General features: G+C 42.1%; 1 protein-coding gene across 2 annotated transcripts in view; it reads left to right on the forward strand.

Annotated features, from left to right (window-relative positions):
* The window catches only part of Polr3E (RNA polymerase III subunit E), a 187,686-nt gene that overhangs the window by 83,581 nt on the left and 86,024 nt on the right, over window positions 1–18,081 (forward strand). For both annotated transcript variants that reach the window (XM_080282857.1, XM_080282858.1), the window contains exon 5: window positions 16,353–16,500. In XM_080282857.1, coding sequence (XP_080138983.1) covers window positions 16,353–16,500 — 148 coding nt within the window. The remainder of the gene's footprint in view (window positions 1–16,352; window positions 16,501–18,081) is intronic.

Consider the following 18,081-nt stretch of genomic DNA (forward strand, 5'->3'; position numbering starts at 1 on the left):
GAGAGTTAGACAAGGTGCCAAAGAAGTTTGTTGGTGAGTGAAAGATAAAAACGGTAGATTACTAGTGGAGAAGGGAGAAAGAGTGAACAGATGGAGAGAACACTTTAATGAATTGCTGAACATACAGAATGAAAGTAATGCGAGTATAATTGGCTGGGGAATGGCTGGGAGAAGGAGGGATGTGAGAAGACAGGAGGAAATCAGTAGGATGGAAATTGTAGAAGCAATGAAGAAAGTCAATATGGGGAAAGCCCCAGGAGTTGATGGAGTGTGTGGTGAAATGCTGAAGCATGGGGGAGGGATAGTAGTAGATTGGATGTGGAAGATGTACAGATTGGCCTGGGAGGAAGTAGAGTCCTGGAGGATTGGAAGTCAGATATAATTATTCCCTTGTACAAAGGAAAAGGGGAAAAAGAAGTGTGTGGTAATCACAGGGGCATTTGACTTCTTAGTGTAATAGGAAAAGTGTATGGTAGGATACTTATTGACAGAGTAAGGGAAATAACAGAGGAATTAGTTGGAGAAGAACAGGGAGGTTTTAGGAAGGGAAGAGATTGTGTAGATCAGATATTCATTCTTAGATCTTTAGTGGAAAAGTTTCTAGAGAAGGGAAAGAAGTTGTATGTGGCTTTCTTGGATTTGGAGAAAGCATATGACATGATGGATAGACAAGGATTGTGGAAAGTATTAAGAATATATGGAGTAGATGGGAAGTTGTTGAATGCTGTGAAGAGTATGTATGAGGGGGCTAGGGCTGCAGTGTGTGTAAATAGTGAACGGAGTGAATTTTTCTCTTTGAAGGTTGGATTGAAACAGGGATGTGTCATGTCTCCATGGTTGTTCAGTCTATATATGGATGAGGTTATAAAGGAGATAAAAGGTAGGGCAGTGGATGTTGGAGTGGCCCTAATGAAAAAAGGCAGTGTTTGGGAACTCCCTGTACTGTTGTTTGCAGATGATACTATGTTGTTAAGTGGAGATGTAGGGGAGCTGCAAGGCTTGGTGGATGAGTTTGGGAGAGTGTGTAAGAAACGGAGTCTAAAGGTGAATGTGGGGAAGAGTAAAGTGATGGTCTTCGAAAGAAGCGGTCAGTGAATGTACAGTGAGGTTGGATGGGGAGGAAATGGAAAATATGAGTATGTTTAAGTACTTGAGTAGTGTGATGAGTAAGGATGGAAGTTTGGAGGGTGAAGTGCTTGAAAGGGTACAACAAGGAAGAAAGGTTGCTGGTTCCTTGAAAGCAGTGATAAGGAACAGGGAAGTGAGCATGGAAGTGAAAAAGTTACTACGGGACAGTATTGTTATACCAGCTCTAATGTTTGGAAGTGAAGCTTGGACCTTGATGGAGGGACACAAGTCAAGAATGAGAGCAGTGAAAATGAGTTATTTGAGAGGAGCCTGTGGAGTCACATGGAGAGACAGACTGACAATGAGGGAGGGGGGTGTGAGCTGGAAGCAGGGCAGTGAAATGGTGGGGGACAGGATGACGTGGAGGCAATGTGTTTGTGGCCACCCCATATGGGATTTAGGTGTCTGGCAATAGGTGGATAGACCATCTCATTTCATTTATTTTTATCCTCTCAGTATTTCCACATCTCACTCTTATTGCTCCTCGTTCCATTCCATGGTAATCATCTATCTATCTATTGCCAGATGCTTCAATCCCGTTCGGGGTGGCCACAAACAAATCACCTCCACATCGTCCTGTCCCCCCGCCATTTCACTGCCCTGCTCTCAACTCACACCCTCCTCTCTCATATACCTCTCCACCCCATCCCTCCATCTCATCCTCGGCCTCCTCCTCCATCTTCCCCCCTCCACCTCACTCACATACACTCTCTTCATCAGTCTTTCACACTCCATCCTCTCCACATGGCCAAACAACCACAGTGTATTCCTCCTAACGCTTCCTATCACATCCACATCCACACCACAACGCTTCTTTATATCCTCATTTGTCAGCCTGTCTCTCCATGTGACTCCACAGGCTCCTCTTAACCCCTACACCGCGGGCTTGTTTACCAATTACTTGCGTGTGCCGCGGGGTTATTTGGGCTCCGACAGACTCTCAAAAAATATTTGCCAAAAATGAGTTATTAGTCCTAGAATAATAAAATTACATATGCTTATGGCACATACCTTCAGCTTTCTCCTGGAATGATTGTTGAGCCTTCGTCGGTTACCGTAGGACTTGTGGAGACCTCTGAAGTAGGGTAACGAAGTCTCCACTTTACACTTCCCAACAACCCGTAATATGATTACCACAGCCAGATACAAACACTATAAACACTATTCTACAATTTTCAAGTAGTTTGGGATCCATACTCAAAAAAAAAACACTGTGAAAGCAATGGAAATTACGAGCGCGTCTGATCGTCGCACTGGCACTAGTTCGCTCATGGTAGTCTGTCATTTATTATTCATAAAACCCCTCACACTTTATATTTCTATTACTATATAACACTTATATATATCTACAGTCTTTATCCATAAGTTTCCTTCAGTAGTATTAGTTTATTGTCACTGTAGGGATTCAATTTCTTTCAGTAAAATACGTAGCATTCACTTTCTCGTCCTGTATACTGGCATTGAGAGTGAATGTCACTTTCATCTTCACTCTCATAACTCATAGCATTCAGACATGCTAGAGTGAAACTTTCACTTTCATTACTCCTAGGGTATATACTCGTATTCTTATAATACTACTCATTTACATTTCTATTTACGTTCTCTATTTTATTTACGTTATTTACATTTCTATTTTATTTACAGTGTTATGCACTGTCACTTGAAATAACTTATAAAACTATTTTCCATTGTTCACGTATATTTACATTCATTACTTTCACTTGCTGTTTACACATTATTTACACATTATTTACAATTCCACTTGCACTGTTTTACTCAATAGAAAGATCGTAGTCACTCTTTTATCAATTGTCAGCCCTTTACCTCTTTCCACACGAGGTTTAGTAGGGGGTAAAGGTCACAGAGCCATTTGCATGGGGGTGAAAAAAGGCCTTGAAGTCAGCAAGATGAAACATACGTCCTCTCACTTCGGAAGATGAGACTACACTGATAACGCAGTTGCCAGGCCAGCTAGCCTAGAGGCCTGCTTTAGGGGTTATTCAGAGTTACCAATATTACTTCTTGAAACAGCTAAGTCTAGCACTGATATGATTGGCAGGAAATCTAGACAATACATTATAAATTTGGTAGTTCCAGGTGAATGTAAATATCATTTAGGGTTCTCCCTTCCCTCCTTACAGGTATATTTATTACGAAAATAGATTAGAGGCCTACTTAGGAGATATATAATCAGAGCTACCAATGTTAAATCTTGAAACAGCTTTGTGTAGCACTGATATGATTGGCAGGAAATCTAGACAATACATTATAAATTAGGTAGTTCCAGGTGAATGTAAATATCACTTAGGCTTCTCCATTCTCTCCTTACATGTATATTTATTACGAAAATAGATTATAGGGCATATTTCAAGGGGAAAAAAACAGCGAAAATTAGCGAACGAGTGCACGTGAGGTGTTGTCAGGTGATAATTAGCCAATTCCAGGTGTATGGCACTCTCACTTACCTGATTTCTTTCTTGTATATATTATTTGGTATAAGAATAGGACATAGGGCTTATTTCAATGGATGAAATCAGTGAAAAATTCCAGGGAAGATTTACTTAGCGTAGCATGGCCGGGCAGGCGAGAGGATAGGGTAATGGAGGGGGGGTAGGGAGGGGAGTCAAGAACGGGGAGAAATGGCTAAATTGTCAACAATGGATGGGAGTACAGATGAGATTAGGAGTGCTGACTAGTGTTGGACATTGTCAGTACTGATAGATGATACAAGCCCCCACTTGAAAGCCCGGGTGAATTCAAAATAACACAGAATCACAAAAGCGACGCCCCGCGGTATGATCCCTTGCTCCCAAGCGTCACGAAAGTGACGCCCCGCGGTTAAGGGGTTAAATAACTCATTTCCACTGCTCTCACTCTTGACTTGTGTCCTTCCAACAACGTCCAAGCTTCACTTTCATACGTTTGAGTTGGTATCACAATAGTGTCATGTAGTAACTTTTTCACTTCCATGCTCACTTCCCTGTTTCTTATCACTGCTTTCAAAGAACCAGCAACCTTTCTTCCCTGCTGTACCCTTTCAAGCACTTCACCCTCCAAACCTCAATCCTTACTCATCACACTACCCAAGTACTTAAACGTACTCACATTTTCCAATTCCTCACCATCCAACCTCGCTGTACATTCACTGACTTCACCTCTCTCAAAGACCATCACTTTACTCTTCCCTACATTCACCTTTAGATTCCGTTTCTTACACACACTCCCAAACTCATCCACCAAGCCTTGCAGCTCCCCTTTGTCTTCACTCAACAACACAGTATCATCTGCAAACAACAGTGCAGGGAGTTTCCAAACCCTACCCTCTCTCACCAGGGCCACTCCAACATCCACTACCCTACCTTGTACCTCTTATATTACCCCATCCATGTACAGATTGAACAACCATGGAGACATGACACATCCCTGTTTCAACCCAACCTTCAAAGAGAAAAATTCACTCAGTTCATCATCCACATGCACTGCAGCCTTAGCACCATCATACATACTCTTCACAGCATTCAACAACTTCCCATCTACTCCATATATTCTTAATACTTTCCACAATCCTTGTCTATCCACCCTGTTATATGCTTTCTCCAAATCCATGAAAACCGCATACAACTTCTTTCCCTTCTCTAGAAACTTTTCCACTAAAGATCTAAGAATGAATATTTGATCTACACAACCTCTTCCCTTCCTAAAGCCTCCCTGTTCTTCTCCAACAAATTCTTCTGTTCTTTCTCTAACTCTGTCAATAAGTATCCTACCATACACTTTTCCTATTACACTAGGAAGACAGATGCCCCTATGATTACCACACACTTCTTTTTCCCCTTTTCCTTTGTACAAGGGAATAATTATACCTGACTTCCATTCCTCTGGGACTCTACCTTCCTCCCAGGCCAATCTGCACATTTTCCACTTCCCATTTACTACTATCTCTCTCCCATGCTTCAGCATTTCACCACACACTCCATCAGTTCCTGGGGCTTTCCCCAATTTAACTTTCTTCATTGCTTCCACAACTTCTATCCTACTGATTTCTTCCTGTCTTCTCACCTCCCTCCTCCTCCCAGCCATTCGCCAGCCACTTATACTCGCATTACTTCCATCCTCTATGTTCAACAATTCCTTAAAGTGTTCTCTCCATCTACTCACTTTTTCTTCCTTCTCCACTGGTAATCTACAATTTTTATCTTTCACTCCCCTGCTAACTTCACTTCCACCCTGTCTTACTCTTTTCACCTCTTTCTAGAACATATTCTTACAGTCCCTCCACTTGACACTCAAGTTCCTTTCAAATTCCTCATCCGCTCTCTTCTTACTCTCTCTTACTTATCTTTTCACCTCTCTCTTTCTTTCTGCATATAACTCTCTCTTCCACCTCTCAACTTCTTCCAAGCCCCTATTTCTCATCCATTCATTGTATGCTTTCTTCTTTTGTGCCACAGCCTGTCTTACCTCTTCATTCCACCACGTTGTTCCTTGCACACCCCTCCGTCTTCTCTTCATCCCACACACCACATCACATGCTGCACATATTTCTTCTGTAAATATCCTCTACACACCTTCCACGTCCCCCATCTGCTCCAATTCATATTTACCCAGTCGTTCCTCCACTTCTCTCTTATACTCTGCCTTTTTCTCATCCTCTTCTAACATTTCCATTCTCTTTGCATCTACTCCTTCTTTCCGTCCTTCCCTTCTTCTATAAAAAATTTCAGTATTATTTGCTTTATCCATCATCTGTATGCTTCGTCTGTTCCTAGAAATTCACTGCTACAGCTTGCAGCGTAGAAAACTCCCTGTCACCTACTGGTCAGGTGCTGTAGCAATATAAAAAGTTGATCATAAAGGTTTCTTAAACTAAAGAGAAATCATGATCAGATGTAAGCAGTAAGTCATTGTCATGAACTCGAGGGTTAGGTTGAAGTCGTAGGCTGTTGAGTTAATGATGTGCCATATGTATCAGTTGATGTGTGTGAAAATGTTGAAATTTTACAAAACATGGCAGAGAAGAGATGTAGCAAGAACTCCAAAAGTATGATGGTGTTAAGATTATGTGGTAAAATTTCACTGATAAAAAATCAGTTATAGAACGTATTAATTTGCAGCTATACTTAAAAGTGTAGAGTACGACCTGTTTTTTCGCGTCACCTCACCTCACCTCTCCCCTAATCTCCCTCTGTCTGTTCCTCCATCCCCCTCTCCATGCCTTCCTCTTCACTTTGCTGCATCTTGGTCCTCAATGTCCTCACTATACTTTTTGTCCATCTCTTTTTAATGTTCTCACTTTACTTTTTGCACCTCTCTTTTTATAATGAGTGGTGCTTTCTCCTTGCATGGAAACGATTAAAATGCTTACACTGATAAAGGTGCAGCACCAGTTTTCCAGCACCGTTGGTTCCAGTGCCTTGTCAGATGAGCTTTTTGCCAGAGTAACTGAGGCCACATATGGCACATATTCAGCAGAGACCAATGGTGGTCACATATAACTTAACAATACACTTCTGACCCATTGTTCAGTGTAATCACACCCATGTTCTGTTTTAAATTCTTTATGGAACAACTGAGCCTGGCTTTAACAAACAACCTGGCATGCCCACTTCATCACTCTCTTGTTGTCAAAACCATTCCATCATCACTCAGTCTTGCTCACTACTCATACCTTTTTCTCTAGTTTTCCTAATGTTCATTTGCTTCTCCAAACCACTGTCTGCATACAATGTCAGTAACTTTTCCCCTTTGCTGCTTTATGTTATTACCAGGTGGTGAATCAGTACCATATGTGTCACACAGCTTCTACATGGGAACACCATGGTCCAGTTTTTTCAACAGTTCTGCCTTATCCTGCTTTATTGTTTTTGTTTTTAGTGTAATGAAAATATCTTACTGCATCAAATCTCCCCAAATAGCTGTTACTACACCATTGTGACCAGACAGGTGAGTGAAAATTATATGTGAAGGAACAGGCGGCCAGTGTGGTAGGTCACTGGGTAGCTACATGGTGGTTACTTTGGTAATGGCTTGCCTCGTGGTGACTGGCTTCCATATGCAAGTAGCCCTGAAATGTAATAATGCTTTATGCACTCCACACTCAATTGTAAAGTTTCTTGGTAGATACCAGTGATGGAAATAAGCTTCTGATTTGACTGTTGCAGTAAGTAAGTATAAACTGAAGTGGTAACATAATATTAAATGGAAACTTACTAAAAGAATGAGAAATGGTTATGAGAACTGTCATATTTACAAAAGATTAAACGATGGTTAGGAATGGTTCATTGTGAGAATTTTGTATTCACAGACAGTGTACATTGATAACAATGCTGCCCCACAAAGTTAGTTGGGAGGAACGTGAGAAAAATGGTCATTTGATTTATGATTGAGAGTAGCAGAAAAGGTGTAAACATTGCTGATCCAGTCTCTCCAGTTTTTAACCCCTAAAAGACGGGCATCATAATGTTTTGACATACGCTTAGGATGGGCATAATCGGCGGATGAGATATGGCGGGGGATTTGTGGGGAGGAGGTGTGGGGGTTGTGGGGTGGTGCGGGGATGGGGACTGGGTGCTTTGGGGAGGTGGGGAGTGGAGGTTGGGGGTAGAGTGGAGGTGGTGGGTGATGGTTGGGGGTGGTAAGTGGGGGGCTTGGGAGGGGGTGGGGGTGGCAGTGGGGTTTGGAGGGGTGGGGTTGTTTGGGGGTGTGGGGGGTTTGGGGGGTTTGGGGGGGTGGGGGTTTGGGGTATGAGGGTGGAGGTGGACGAGGGTAGGGGGTTGGGGTGGTGGGGGTAGGGGGATGTCAGTAGGGGGTGGAGGATAGGGGGTGGTAGGTGGTGGGGGGATGGTGGTGGGAGTGGGAGGTGGTGGGGAAGCAGTTGGGAGGATTGGGGATTGTGGGGGGTGTGGGGGTGGGGGTGGGGGTAGGGAAGGTAGGGGTGGTGGGAGGGTGGGGGTTAGGGGTGGTAAGGGGCTGTGGAGGGTATTGGGGGATGGTGGGGGGAGTTGGGATCAGTGGGGGTTTGGGGGTAGGGTGGTGGGGGGTTGTGGGGAGAGGGTGGGGGGGTGAAGGTGGGAGTGGATGGTGTGTGGGTGTGGTGGTAGGGGGGTTGGGTGGGGGGGGGCGTGACCACATATGTGGAAACTCGTCTTTTTGGCCCTAGTACCCTTGGACAGCATATGTGGACACCTGTCTTTTAGGGATTAAGGGGTTATTAATCGGGTATCAGGCAAAAAAGCGTTTGTAAATTTGTATAGTAGGACTTGCGCACGTTTGCGGCTGTGGTGTGCCCGCACCTGTGTACAATGGTGCCACGTTTCCCCAACTTGCGATGTGAAACGGAAGCTATTTATGTACAAGGCATCACAAATTCGATAAATTCAGATGAATAAAACTTACACTTGTGTATTTTGATGGATGAATTAACAGTAATCTTATTATGCATAAAATATTTATACAGTAACACAGAAACATGGCATACATATTGTACAGTGTTGCTAAAAGAAATTGTAGTCACTTTTAATAGTTTTTAGCGTAGTTTTAGGGTGGGTAATAATATCACAGTTATGGATATAAGATAATGACCTGAAAAAAGAAGAAATATGCCAATATCCAAAATAAAAGAAATAATTCATGTAATTCTTGTGAGTGGCAACACTTACACTGGCCTAAGATAAAGTACGTACCTCCGTAGACCCAAGCATATCTTGTACAGATGTTGCTAGGGAAAAATGCTCACATTTACCGGCTTTTACCATAATTTTAAGGGCGAGGAATAATCACATTTATAATCATAAGCTAATATGTAGGACAAAATAGTAGGCATATGCCAATACCGAAGAAAAAAAAAAAAACATTATTCACTCGCGAGCGGCAACACTTCCACACCCAGTCGGTGAGAGAGAGAGAGAGAGAGAGAGAGAGAGAGAGAGAGAGAGAGAGAGACAGGAGAGGGGCATGCATTGAATGCATTGTCGGCATCACTAAATATAACAAAACCAAATTAACAAATGAAAGCACAATTATAAATAACTTATAAAAGAATCAAAAGTACTCAGGGTGGCTCACATTTCCCGCCAGGAGAGAGAGAGAGAGAGAGAGAGAGATAACGGTATAGAAAACGTGGCAACACTGTACACAGGTGCGGACAACACCACAGCCGCAAACGTGGGCGAGTCCTACTATAGGTCCTGAACCACTTAACATTTATTCCCATTTATAGCTGTATTGTGAAGGTGTATTGTGAAGATAGCTGTCGTGAAGATGACTTCATGTGTCTTGAGCCTGGAGCCATTCGCCAGTCATCTTTTTCTGATTGTTCTTACCATAGATTATGTAATAGATTGCCATTGTCCATGAGACAACTCTCTTAGGTTGAATCCTTTAAGAGACAGCTGAAAGCCTTTCTTTTTTCACAATGCTTTGACCTGGAGAGAAGTACAATGATGGATGATTATAGGGTTTAATTATTGCCACTTTCATATTTTTTTACTGATGAAGTTTGTATTGTATATGATAAATGTCAAAATTCTTGTTATTGTAAAAATAATGTATATGTGTGTTGAGCGCTAGTGAATTCCCAGTGGAAGAACTGGCACTTTTGAAAAACAAAAGACCAGATTATGATTATCATTATTATTATTATTATTATTATTATCATCATTATTATTATTTGGTTATTGAGGGGTTTCAGCATTGCATTATAATGGCAGAGTAATTATCCACAATCAAGGAGATTTGACTGTTGAAATAAACTGGTGTTTATGCTTGACACCACCACTGACATTTTCATCTTTCTTAGAAGCAGTAGCTAGGGCTAAATGTTAGAAAAATGAGATAAGAATCAGACAAAAATGCATGTATCACCACCAAGACATACATTGTAAGCAGTCCAAGTGATCATGTGCAACACCCAACACTACCTGTGGCTGCCTGTTAAACTAGTCTGGCAGACATGGGAATTTCAGTTGTCCTCTCATAATTTTGTCCAGATCAAAAGAGGTGCCAGACCATCTGGGTGCCAGAAAATTGGTGTTCTAACTATATAAAATTCAACTTTGTTCCTGAGAGCTTTATGTGGAGTGTGTATAGAAATTTTAATAACTGTTTAAGTGCATCAGCTGATGAAAGAGAGTCAAGCATTTTAGTGATGACCCTCCTTAATATCTGTTGTATAAGTCCGAAGTCATCACTATTACAGAGCTGCATCTTCCTTGAAGAGGATCTCATCAGTGTTGCTCAAATCAGATCAGTCATGAAAAGACTGCGAGATAATGCTGATTTTATGTGTACGGCGTGCCGGGGTGAGCAGGTGGAGATCATCAGACGTGAAAGGATTGAACTTGCTGGTGAATCTCTTGAGTGTGTGGAAGAGTTTTGTTATTTGGGAGACATGTTGTGTGCTGGAGGTGGGGCTGGAGCAGCATGTGTTAGGAGTGTAATGCTGTATGGCAGTGAGACCTGGGCAGTGAAGGAGGAAGACAATCGCCGGCGCAGATGTACAGAAATGACAATGATTAGGTGGATGTGCAGTGCGTCCCTGTGTCCAAGGCCTGGAGGGGCTGGGTTTACAATGGAAGAGTTGAGAGGTAGGATGGGACTGGAGTGTATTGGTGTTGTGATGAGGAGAGGTAGATTGAGGTGGTTTGGACATGTGGAGAGGATGTGGGATGATAATTGGGTGAGGAAGGTAAGAAGTGTTAATATTGGGGGTGGGGTTATGAGGGGTAGACCGAGAAAGACATGGGACGAGGTCATTAAGTGTGACCTTAGGGTTAAGGGACTGAACAGGGAGGCTGCAATGGATCGTGCAGCGTGGAGAGCCGCCATTAGGTGACCAAGGCCGACACATGCAAGCATATTGGAGCCTTTAAAAACAAAACGAAACGAAACGAGTTCACGCAGTATCTCTTGTCCAGTTCTGCATCATGAAGTTCGCCGATAACACTTTCTCTCAGCAAACACATTGATTGATGCTGGGGAATTTGTTGTTACAGTGCAGCAGTGGCCATGTTTACTGTTACGATCAAGCCATAAGTCGTCATATGCGCCATACTATCTTGGGAGGTGTTTTTAGCTATGACTTATGGCAAATCACAGGATTTGCAACTTGCTCTCAAATGTTTAGGACTGACATCCACCGTTTTGGAGGCTTTATGATAATAATAATAATCTGGCCTTTTGTTTCTCAAAAGCGCCAGTTCTTCCTTTTGGGAATTCACTAGCGCTCGACACACATACATTACTTTTACAATTACAAGAATTGTGACATTTCTTGTATATAATACAAGCTACATCATATATACATGAAAGTGGCATTAACTAAACCCTATAATCATCCGTCATAGTACCTCTCTCCAGGTCATAGCATTTTGAAAAAAGACAGGCTTTCAGCTGTCTCTTAAAGGATTCAACAGTAAAGAGTTGTCTTATGGACAATGGCAATCTGTTATATAATCTAGGGGCTCTATATGCAAAAGAACGATCAGAGAAAGATGACTGGTGAATGGCTCCTGGCTCATCAAGACGCAAGGAATCATCTTCACTGCGTAACATCACACTCGGGCGTGATGCAGTCTTAGTATTTATAAGTATGGGCTCAGATTCCATTCCCTCGTGAGAGTATTGACATAAAGCACTTTCATGCAGAACTCTTTAAAACTCCATACTAACCATTCTACCCTTCAAAATAGAGCTCATCTTGACAATTCCTTTTTTCCCCTGTAGGTGATCGTCCCTTAGCCCCTATCCTCTGGGTGTTGGTGTGGAGCAATGCAAAAGGGGTGGATGGAGACTGCTGGATGTCAGTAGTAACCACAAATGTTTTCGCGCCACAGTTTGAAGTGGCCACCATTTGAGCTCGTCACTGAAGGGTAGAGAGAGATTCCCTCCACTGCATATAGCGTGCCTCAGTCTGTCCTGTGCCATGGCAAGGTGTAGAGCGAGATCTGAATCCTCCTCGTCTGATTCTGTCCCTGCTGCACGGGGCCTTCTTGCATCATCTACCCCTGCCAAACTTCTGCCGAAGGATACTGGGAAAGCGCTCAGTTATAGTGTCGTTGGGCGTGCACTGGACATTATTTTGTGTAGTTCATCAGAAAGTGGAGAAACTTCCTCAGAAAACGAGGAAAGTTATCACTTTGTGCTCTGATCCCTACCTGCTCTGGGACATCTGATTAGGCCCTCCCTCTTCTTCAGGAGGTGGGAATGGCCTATTACAGTGACACCTTCACCTCTTACACAGAGGTGGATAAGCCCTGAGCTGGGGAAAGCGAAGGAGACAGTGGTGATTGTGACTGTCACCTACTTCATAAATGCCGCTTCTGCATCTCACCATGACTTGCGAGAAATGCATCGCAGTCCTTTTCTGCCACGACCCTCATCACCACAACCAAGCACCTCAAGAGCCATTTCTTTACAACCTGGCCCTTCCTACGTGGGGAGACTGAGATCTGCAACTGTATGTTGTCAACATAGCCATCCAGCAGCACTCTAGGAAGTTCCCGTTTAAGGTGAATCATCATTCTCGCCCTCCTCCACCTCCACTTCCACCTCCCCCCTTCCCCCCGGTCGTGCCCATGCCCATGCTCATGCTCGTTGTCCAAGGAGGCATGCACAGCCAGAATTGACGCTCCTCCCTTCATGGGAAAAGGGTTAAATCTTTTTATAGCTTTATTAGCCGTTTTATTTTTATAGCTTGCCATCTTTATTGTTTGTAAAAATGTACATTGAGATTATCTTTAGTTGCAACAAATATTTATTTTTGTTATTGTCAGTAGTGCCGTATCCTCTCAAACCCAACACCACCCCTGCTTCACCTCCTGTTGTGGAATGCAGTGACGTGGAAATTTAACTGTTTTTATAGCTTTTCTTGCCCTTATTACTGTACTGTTGTTTGTAAAGATGTACAGTACATGGGAAATGGGGGTTGCTGTTACAGTACTCACGGAACATTTGTTTTTGTTGTCGGCAGTGTCAGTGATGGGGAGGCTGGAGGAGGGAGCTGGGATGAGTACAGTAGTCAGAAGAGGCCATGTAGGAGTACACTATTCATTATTTTTAACTTTTAGTGTTCTTTTATTAAATAATGCAGTTGTTTAGTGTTCTTGTATTAAATAAAGTGGTTGTTAACATGCACATAGGGTTTTTCATTAGTTATATAAGGAAATGGGGGGTCCAGAGGTGTTTTTAACCCTTAAACCGCGGGCTTGTTTTGCTTTTACTTGCGGCTCCCGCGGGCATATTTGCGCTCCGACGGACTCTCTAAAAATATTTGCCAAAAATCAGTTATTTGTCCTAGAATATTAAAATTATATTTGCATATGGCACATACCTTCAGCTTTCTCCTGGGATGTTTGTTGAGCCTTCGTCGAGTACCGTAGGACTTGTGGAGACCTCTGAAGTTGGGTAACGAAGTCTCCACTTTACACTTCCCGACAACCCGTAATATGATTACCACAGCCTGATATTATCACTGGAAACACTATTCTATGATTCTTAAATAGTTTGGAATCCATACTCCCCAAAATAAACACTGTGAAAGCAATGAAAATTACGAGGGCGTATGACCTTCCCACTTGCGATCGTTCGCCGCTGGTGTTCTGTCATTTATTATTCATAAAACTCCTCACACTTCATATTTCTATTACTGTCTAACATATATAACTACAGTCTTTATCCATAAGTTTCCTTCAGTAATAATAGTTTATTGTCACTGTAGGGATTCAATTTCTCTTTCAGTAAAATACGTAGCATTCACTTTCTCGTCCTGTATACTAGTGTTGAGAGTAAATGTCACTTTCACCTTCACTTTCATAACTCATAGTATTCATACATGCTAGAGTGAAACTTTCACTTTCATTACTCCTAGTATATATACTCGTATTCTTATAATACTACTCATTTACATTTCTGTTTACATTCTCTATTTTATTTACATTATTTACATTTCTATTTTATATACACTGTAATAGGCAATGTCACTTGCAGTAACTTATAAAACTATTTTCCACTGTTCACTTATATTTACATTCATTGCTTTCACTTGCTGTTTACACATTATTTACATTTCACTTGCACTGTTTTACTCACCAGAAAGATCGTAGTTACTCTCATTTGTCAGCCCTTTACCTCTTTCCACACGAGGTTTAGTAGGGGGTATAGGTCACAGGGTCCTTTGCACGGGGCTAAAAAGCAGCAGAAATTGACAGGCGCGAATCCGACGTACTTTCACCTTGAAAGACGACAGTAAACTAATGGTGGCCTGGCTAGGGTGAGTGCAATAATGCCAACTTCAGCCTTGTGAGACCTGCTAATATATAGCAATGAAATGATTGGCAGGAATTCAAGACAATACATAATAAATTAGGTAATTCCAGGTGAATGTAAATATCACTTAGGCTTCTCCCTTCCCTCCTTATAGGTATATTTATTACGAGAAGAGATTATGCGGCATATTTCAAGGGGAAATAAACAGCGAAAATTAGCGAACGAGTGCACGTGAGGTGTTGTCAGGTGATAATTAGCCAATTCCAGGTGTATAGCACTCTCACTTACCTTATTTCTTTTTTGTATATATTATTTGGTTTAAGAATAGGGCATAGGGCTTATTTCAATGGATGAAATCAGTGGAAAATTCCAGGGAAGATTTACTTAGCATAGAATACAGTGTGGTGACCTGCAATAATTAGGTAGTCCAGGTGAATGTACACTTAGGCTTCTCCCTTCCTTTCTGATATATATTTTTATTATGAAAATAGATTATACGGCATATTTCAAGGGGAAATAAACAGCAAAAATTAGCGAACGAGTGCACGTGATGTGTTGTCAGGTGATAATTAGCCAATTCTAGGTGTATGGCGCTCTCACTTACCTTATTGCTTTCTTGTATATATTATTTGGTATAAGAATAGGGCATAGGGCTTATTTCAATGGATGAAATCAGTGAAAAATTCCAGGGAAGATTTACTTAGCACAGCATGGCCGGGCAGGCGAGAGGAGAGGGTAATGGATGGGAGGTAAGGGAGAAATGGCTAAATTGTCAACAATGGATGGGAGTACAGATGAGATCAGGAGTGCTGACTAGTGTTGGACATTGGCAGTACTGATAGATGATACAAGCCACCACTTGAAAACCCGGGCGAATTCAAAATAACACAGAATCACAAAAGTGACGCCCCGCGGTATGATCCCTTGCTCCCAAGTGTCACGAAAGTGACACCCCGCGGTTAAGGGGTTAAGGGGGGGCAGCAGATATCTGCGGATTTTTAACATTCACAGGTGTCTCTGTTACCTAACCCCTGCGAATGTTAAGGGATGACTGTATTTTACTTTTCTTCACATTCACTTTTAATATATTCCTTTGGAAGGTACGTCAAACTCACTCGCTACCTTATTGCAAAGCATTCACACTTCCATCAGTCATATTACCACATTCAGTTTACAGGCAATTTAACCTGTTAACTGCTCCTTACAACCTGGGCTGTTCCGAGTGCGACTGCTCAATACAGCCCTGGCCTCGCGGGGTGCAGGTCAAATATAGCACCACGGTGCTGACGCATGCAATCATATTGGAGCCTTCAAAAACGAGAACGAAAATTGTGTGTTCCAGTATGGTATCAGACACTTCGATGTTCTTCCACAGCTTTAGCATGGTAAATATTGAGCTAATATTTCATTACTATATACTTTGGCATGTATTCTCTTAATTCCTAAGGGAAAATTTGTCCTTTGGGAAATTTCGGTTTTAGCCCTGTCTGAGCATCACAGACACCTCCAAAAATCAGCCATGAGCAGTTAACGGGTTAACAGGCTGTCTTCAGTACCATTTATTTTTCCATCTTGAAGAAACTGGCTGTTAAAAAAGGCAGCTTGAACTGACTTACTTCAGGTTTCGTACTTTTTACCATTTCCACAGACTCTGATGGGGAGTCTACATGTGATGGTGTCACTGTGTACCTTGGATGGGGTGAGGCAGCTGCAGTGTACACCCAGGAGGCAAACCTCTTCATACTATATTGTCTTGCACCTTGTCATGGAGAAGGACCTTGATACTGATTGTTTGTGGTCAGCGGATTTGCTTGGCAGACAGGCCTGGGTTAAGGAACAATAACAGCCATTTCCATAATTTATCACCTTGTTAACCTAATAATGAATGAGATGAATGTGGTATTATTGTTAATTTATTGTAAGATTCATACTGACATCTTCCATTTGCCCAATATCTACAGACTCGGACGAGGAAGATAAAACCAGGAAAGTTACCGTCAGGTTTGAGAAGCCGGAGACAGAGAAGAGTCGTAAGGCAAAGGAGAAAAGCTACGGGTTTTTGCAGCGCAAGATCAGGGAAGATCCATGGGTTGAAGTAAATTTTCACAAGTATGTCTTATCAGTAAATGCACAACACAGTGCCCTTAAGTCTGTTGTGGTCATAACTTAATTGCTTCATGTTGCTTGCAGTTGTTGTACAGCCTAGGAAGAAACCTTAATTCTATCCTGATATTCTGGTGGAATGAAAAACGAAAAAGGAATTGATGGGGTATTTTATGGCCACCCCTTCCAGGATTATGGCACCTACCTGTAGATTAACAGACATATACAGTAGATGATGGTTGAAAGCGTAGAATGTAAGAAGAATGATTTTTTTTTTTTTTTTTTTTTTAAAGAAAAGCTAATAGGATACTGTGATGAAAGTTATATGACAGGACTTAATCCCAAAAGTCTGCAATTTGCTACCACCTCCCTCCCCCCGGAACTGCAAAAAAAAAAGGGTGTTTTTTCAGGTAATGTAAATGTCAAAATTTATGGCATATATTTCAAGAGCAAGAATTTACACACCCGAAGATGTAAGACTCATCCAGATTGACTGAGTAGTTTTTGCACAGCAGTGTGGCAAAGAAAATATTAGTTACCCTTCCCAACCTGGCGAGAGGTGGTACGTCGCAGAAAATGGCCTCATTACGGTAACTCACCCATCAAAACTCACGATATTCAAGGTGAATAATGTTCCTAGACATGAATGAACTTTGCCTAACTCAGCCAAAATGAAAAATACATCCTCGGTGGGGGGGAAAGGATAAAAAATTTTCAAGCAAAAAATAGAAATGATACATTCATCAGTGCGCTATCTATCTATCTATCTATAGCCCGACGCCCTAATCCCGCAAAGGGTGGCCGCAGACAAAACGCCTCCAAGTCTCTCTGTCACCCACCATTTGACTACCCTCCCCCCAACTCACTCCCCCCTCCCTCATATACCTCTCAACTCCATCCCTCCACCTCATCCTCGGTCTACCCCTCCCGCTCCCTCCCTCGACCTCACCTACATACACCCTCTTAGTCAGTCTTTCATTCTCCATTCTCTTCACATGTCCAAACCACCTCAGTGTATTTCTCCTAATCTTCTCAACCACATCCACATCCACCCCACAGCGTTCCTTCACTTCTTCATTCGTCAACCTGTCCCTCCACGTCACTCCACATGCTCCTCTCAAGTAACTCAATACTACAAATATGATAATATAGTATAATAAAATATTATATCTGTAACATAAAGGTATAACATGGCTTTATATGTGCAAAAAAGTTCACTTACCGTAGGAAAATAAATAATTACAATGCCAGAGGAGTAACAAAGCAGTGGCATAGAGACTTAACCCACAGAAAAAATTGTAATGCATGGTAAACTTCCAATAATATACATTACATTGGGGTAATAACATACACACACACATCACTATACATACACTAGGTATTGCTGCAATAAAAGCAAAGTCTTATTTTAGGTTTGTAAAGTGCAATAAAAGTCGGGAAATTAATCCTCATTCTATGCGTCACGTGAAGGTGTAGGGGAGTAACACAGTGGAGGAAAGGAGGAAGGTGGATGGAAGGTGGGGAATTTCTAGAGGGAGGGAGTGTAGAGCGTGGAGACCTCACCACTTCTCCTTCCTATTAGAGTAG

The sequence above is a fragment of the Coenobita brevimanus genome, chromosome 95 (genome assembly GCF_032717465.1).
Source record: "Coenobita brevimanus isolate Jiangsu-jjx chromosome 95, ASM3271746v2, whole genome shotgun sequence".
Classification (NCBI taxonomy): domain Eukaryota; kingdom Metazoa; phylum Arthropoda; class Malacostraca; order Decapoda; family Coenobitidae; genus Coenobita; species Coenobita brevimanus.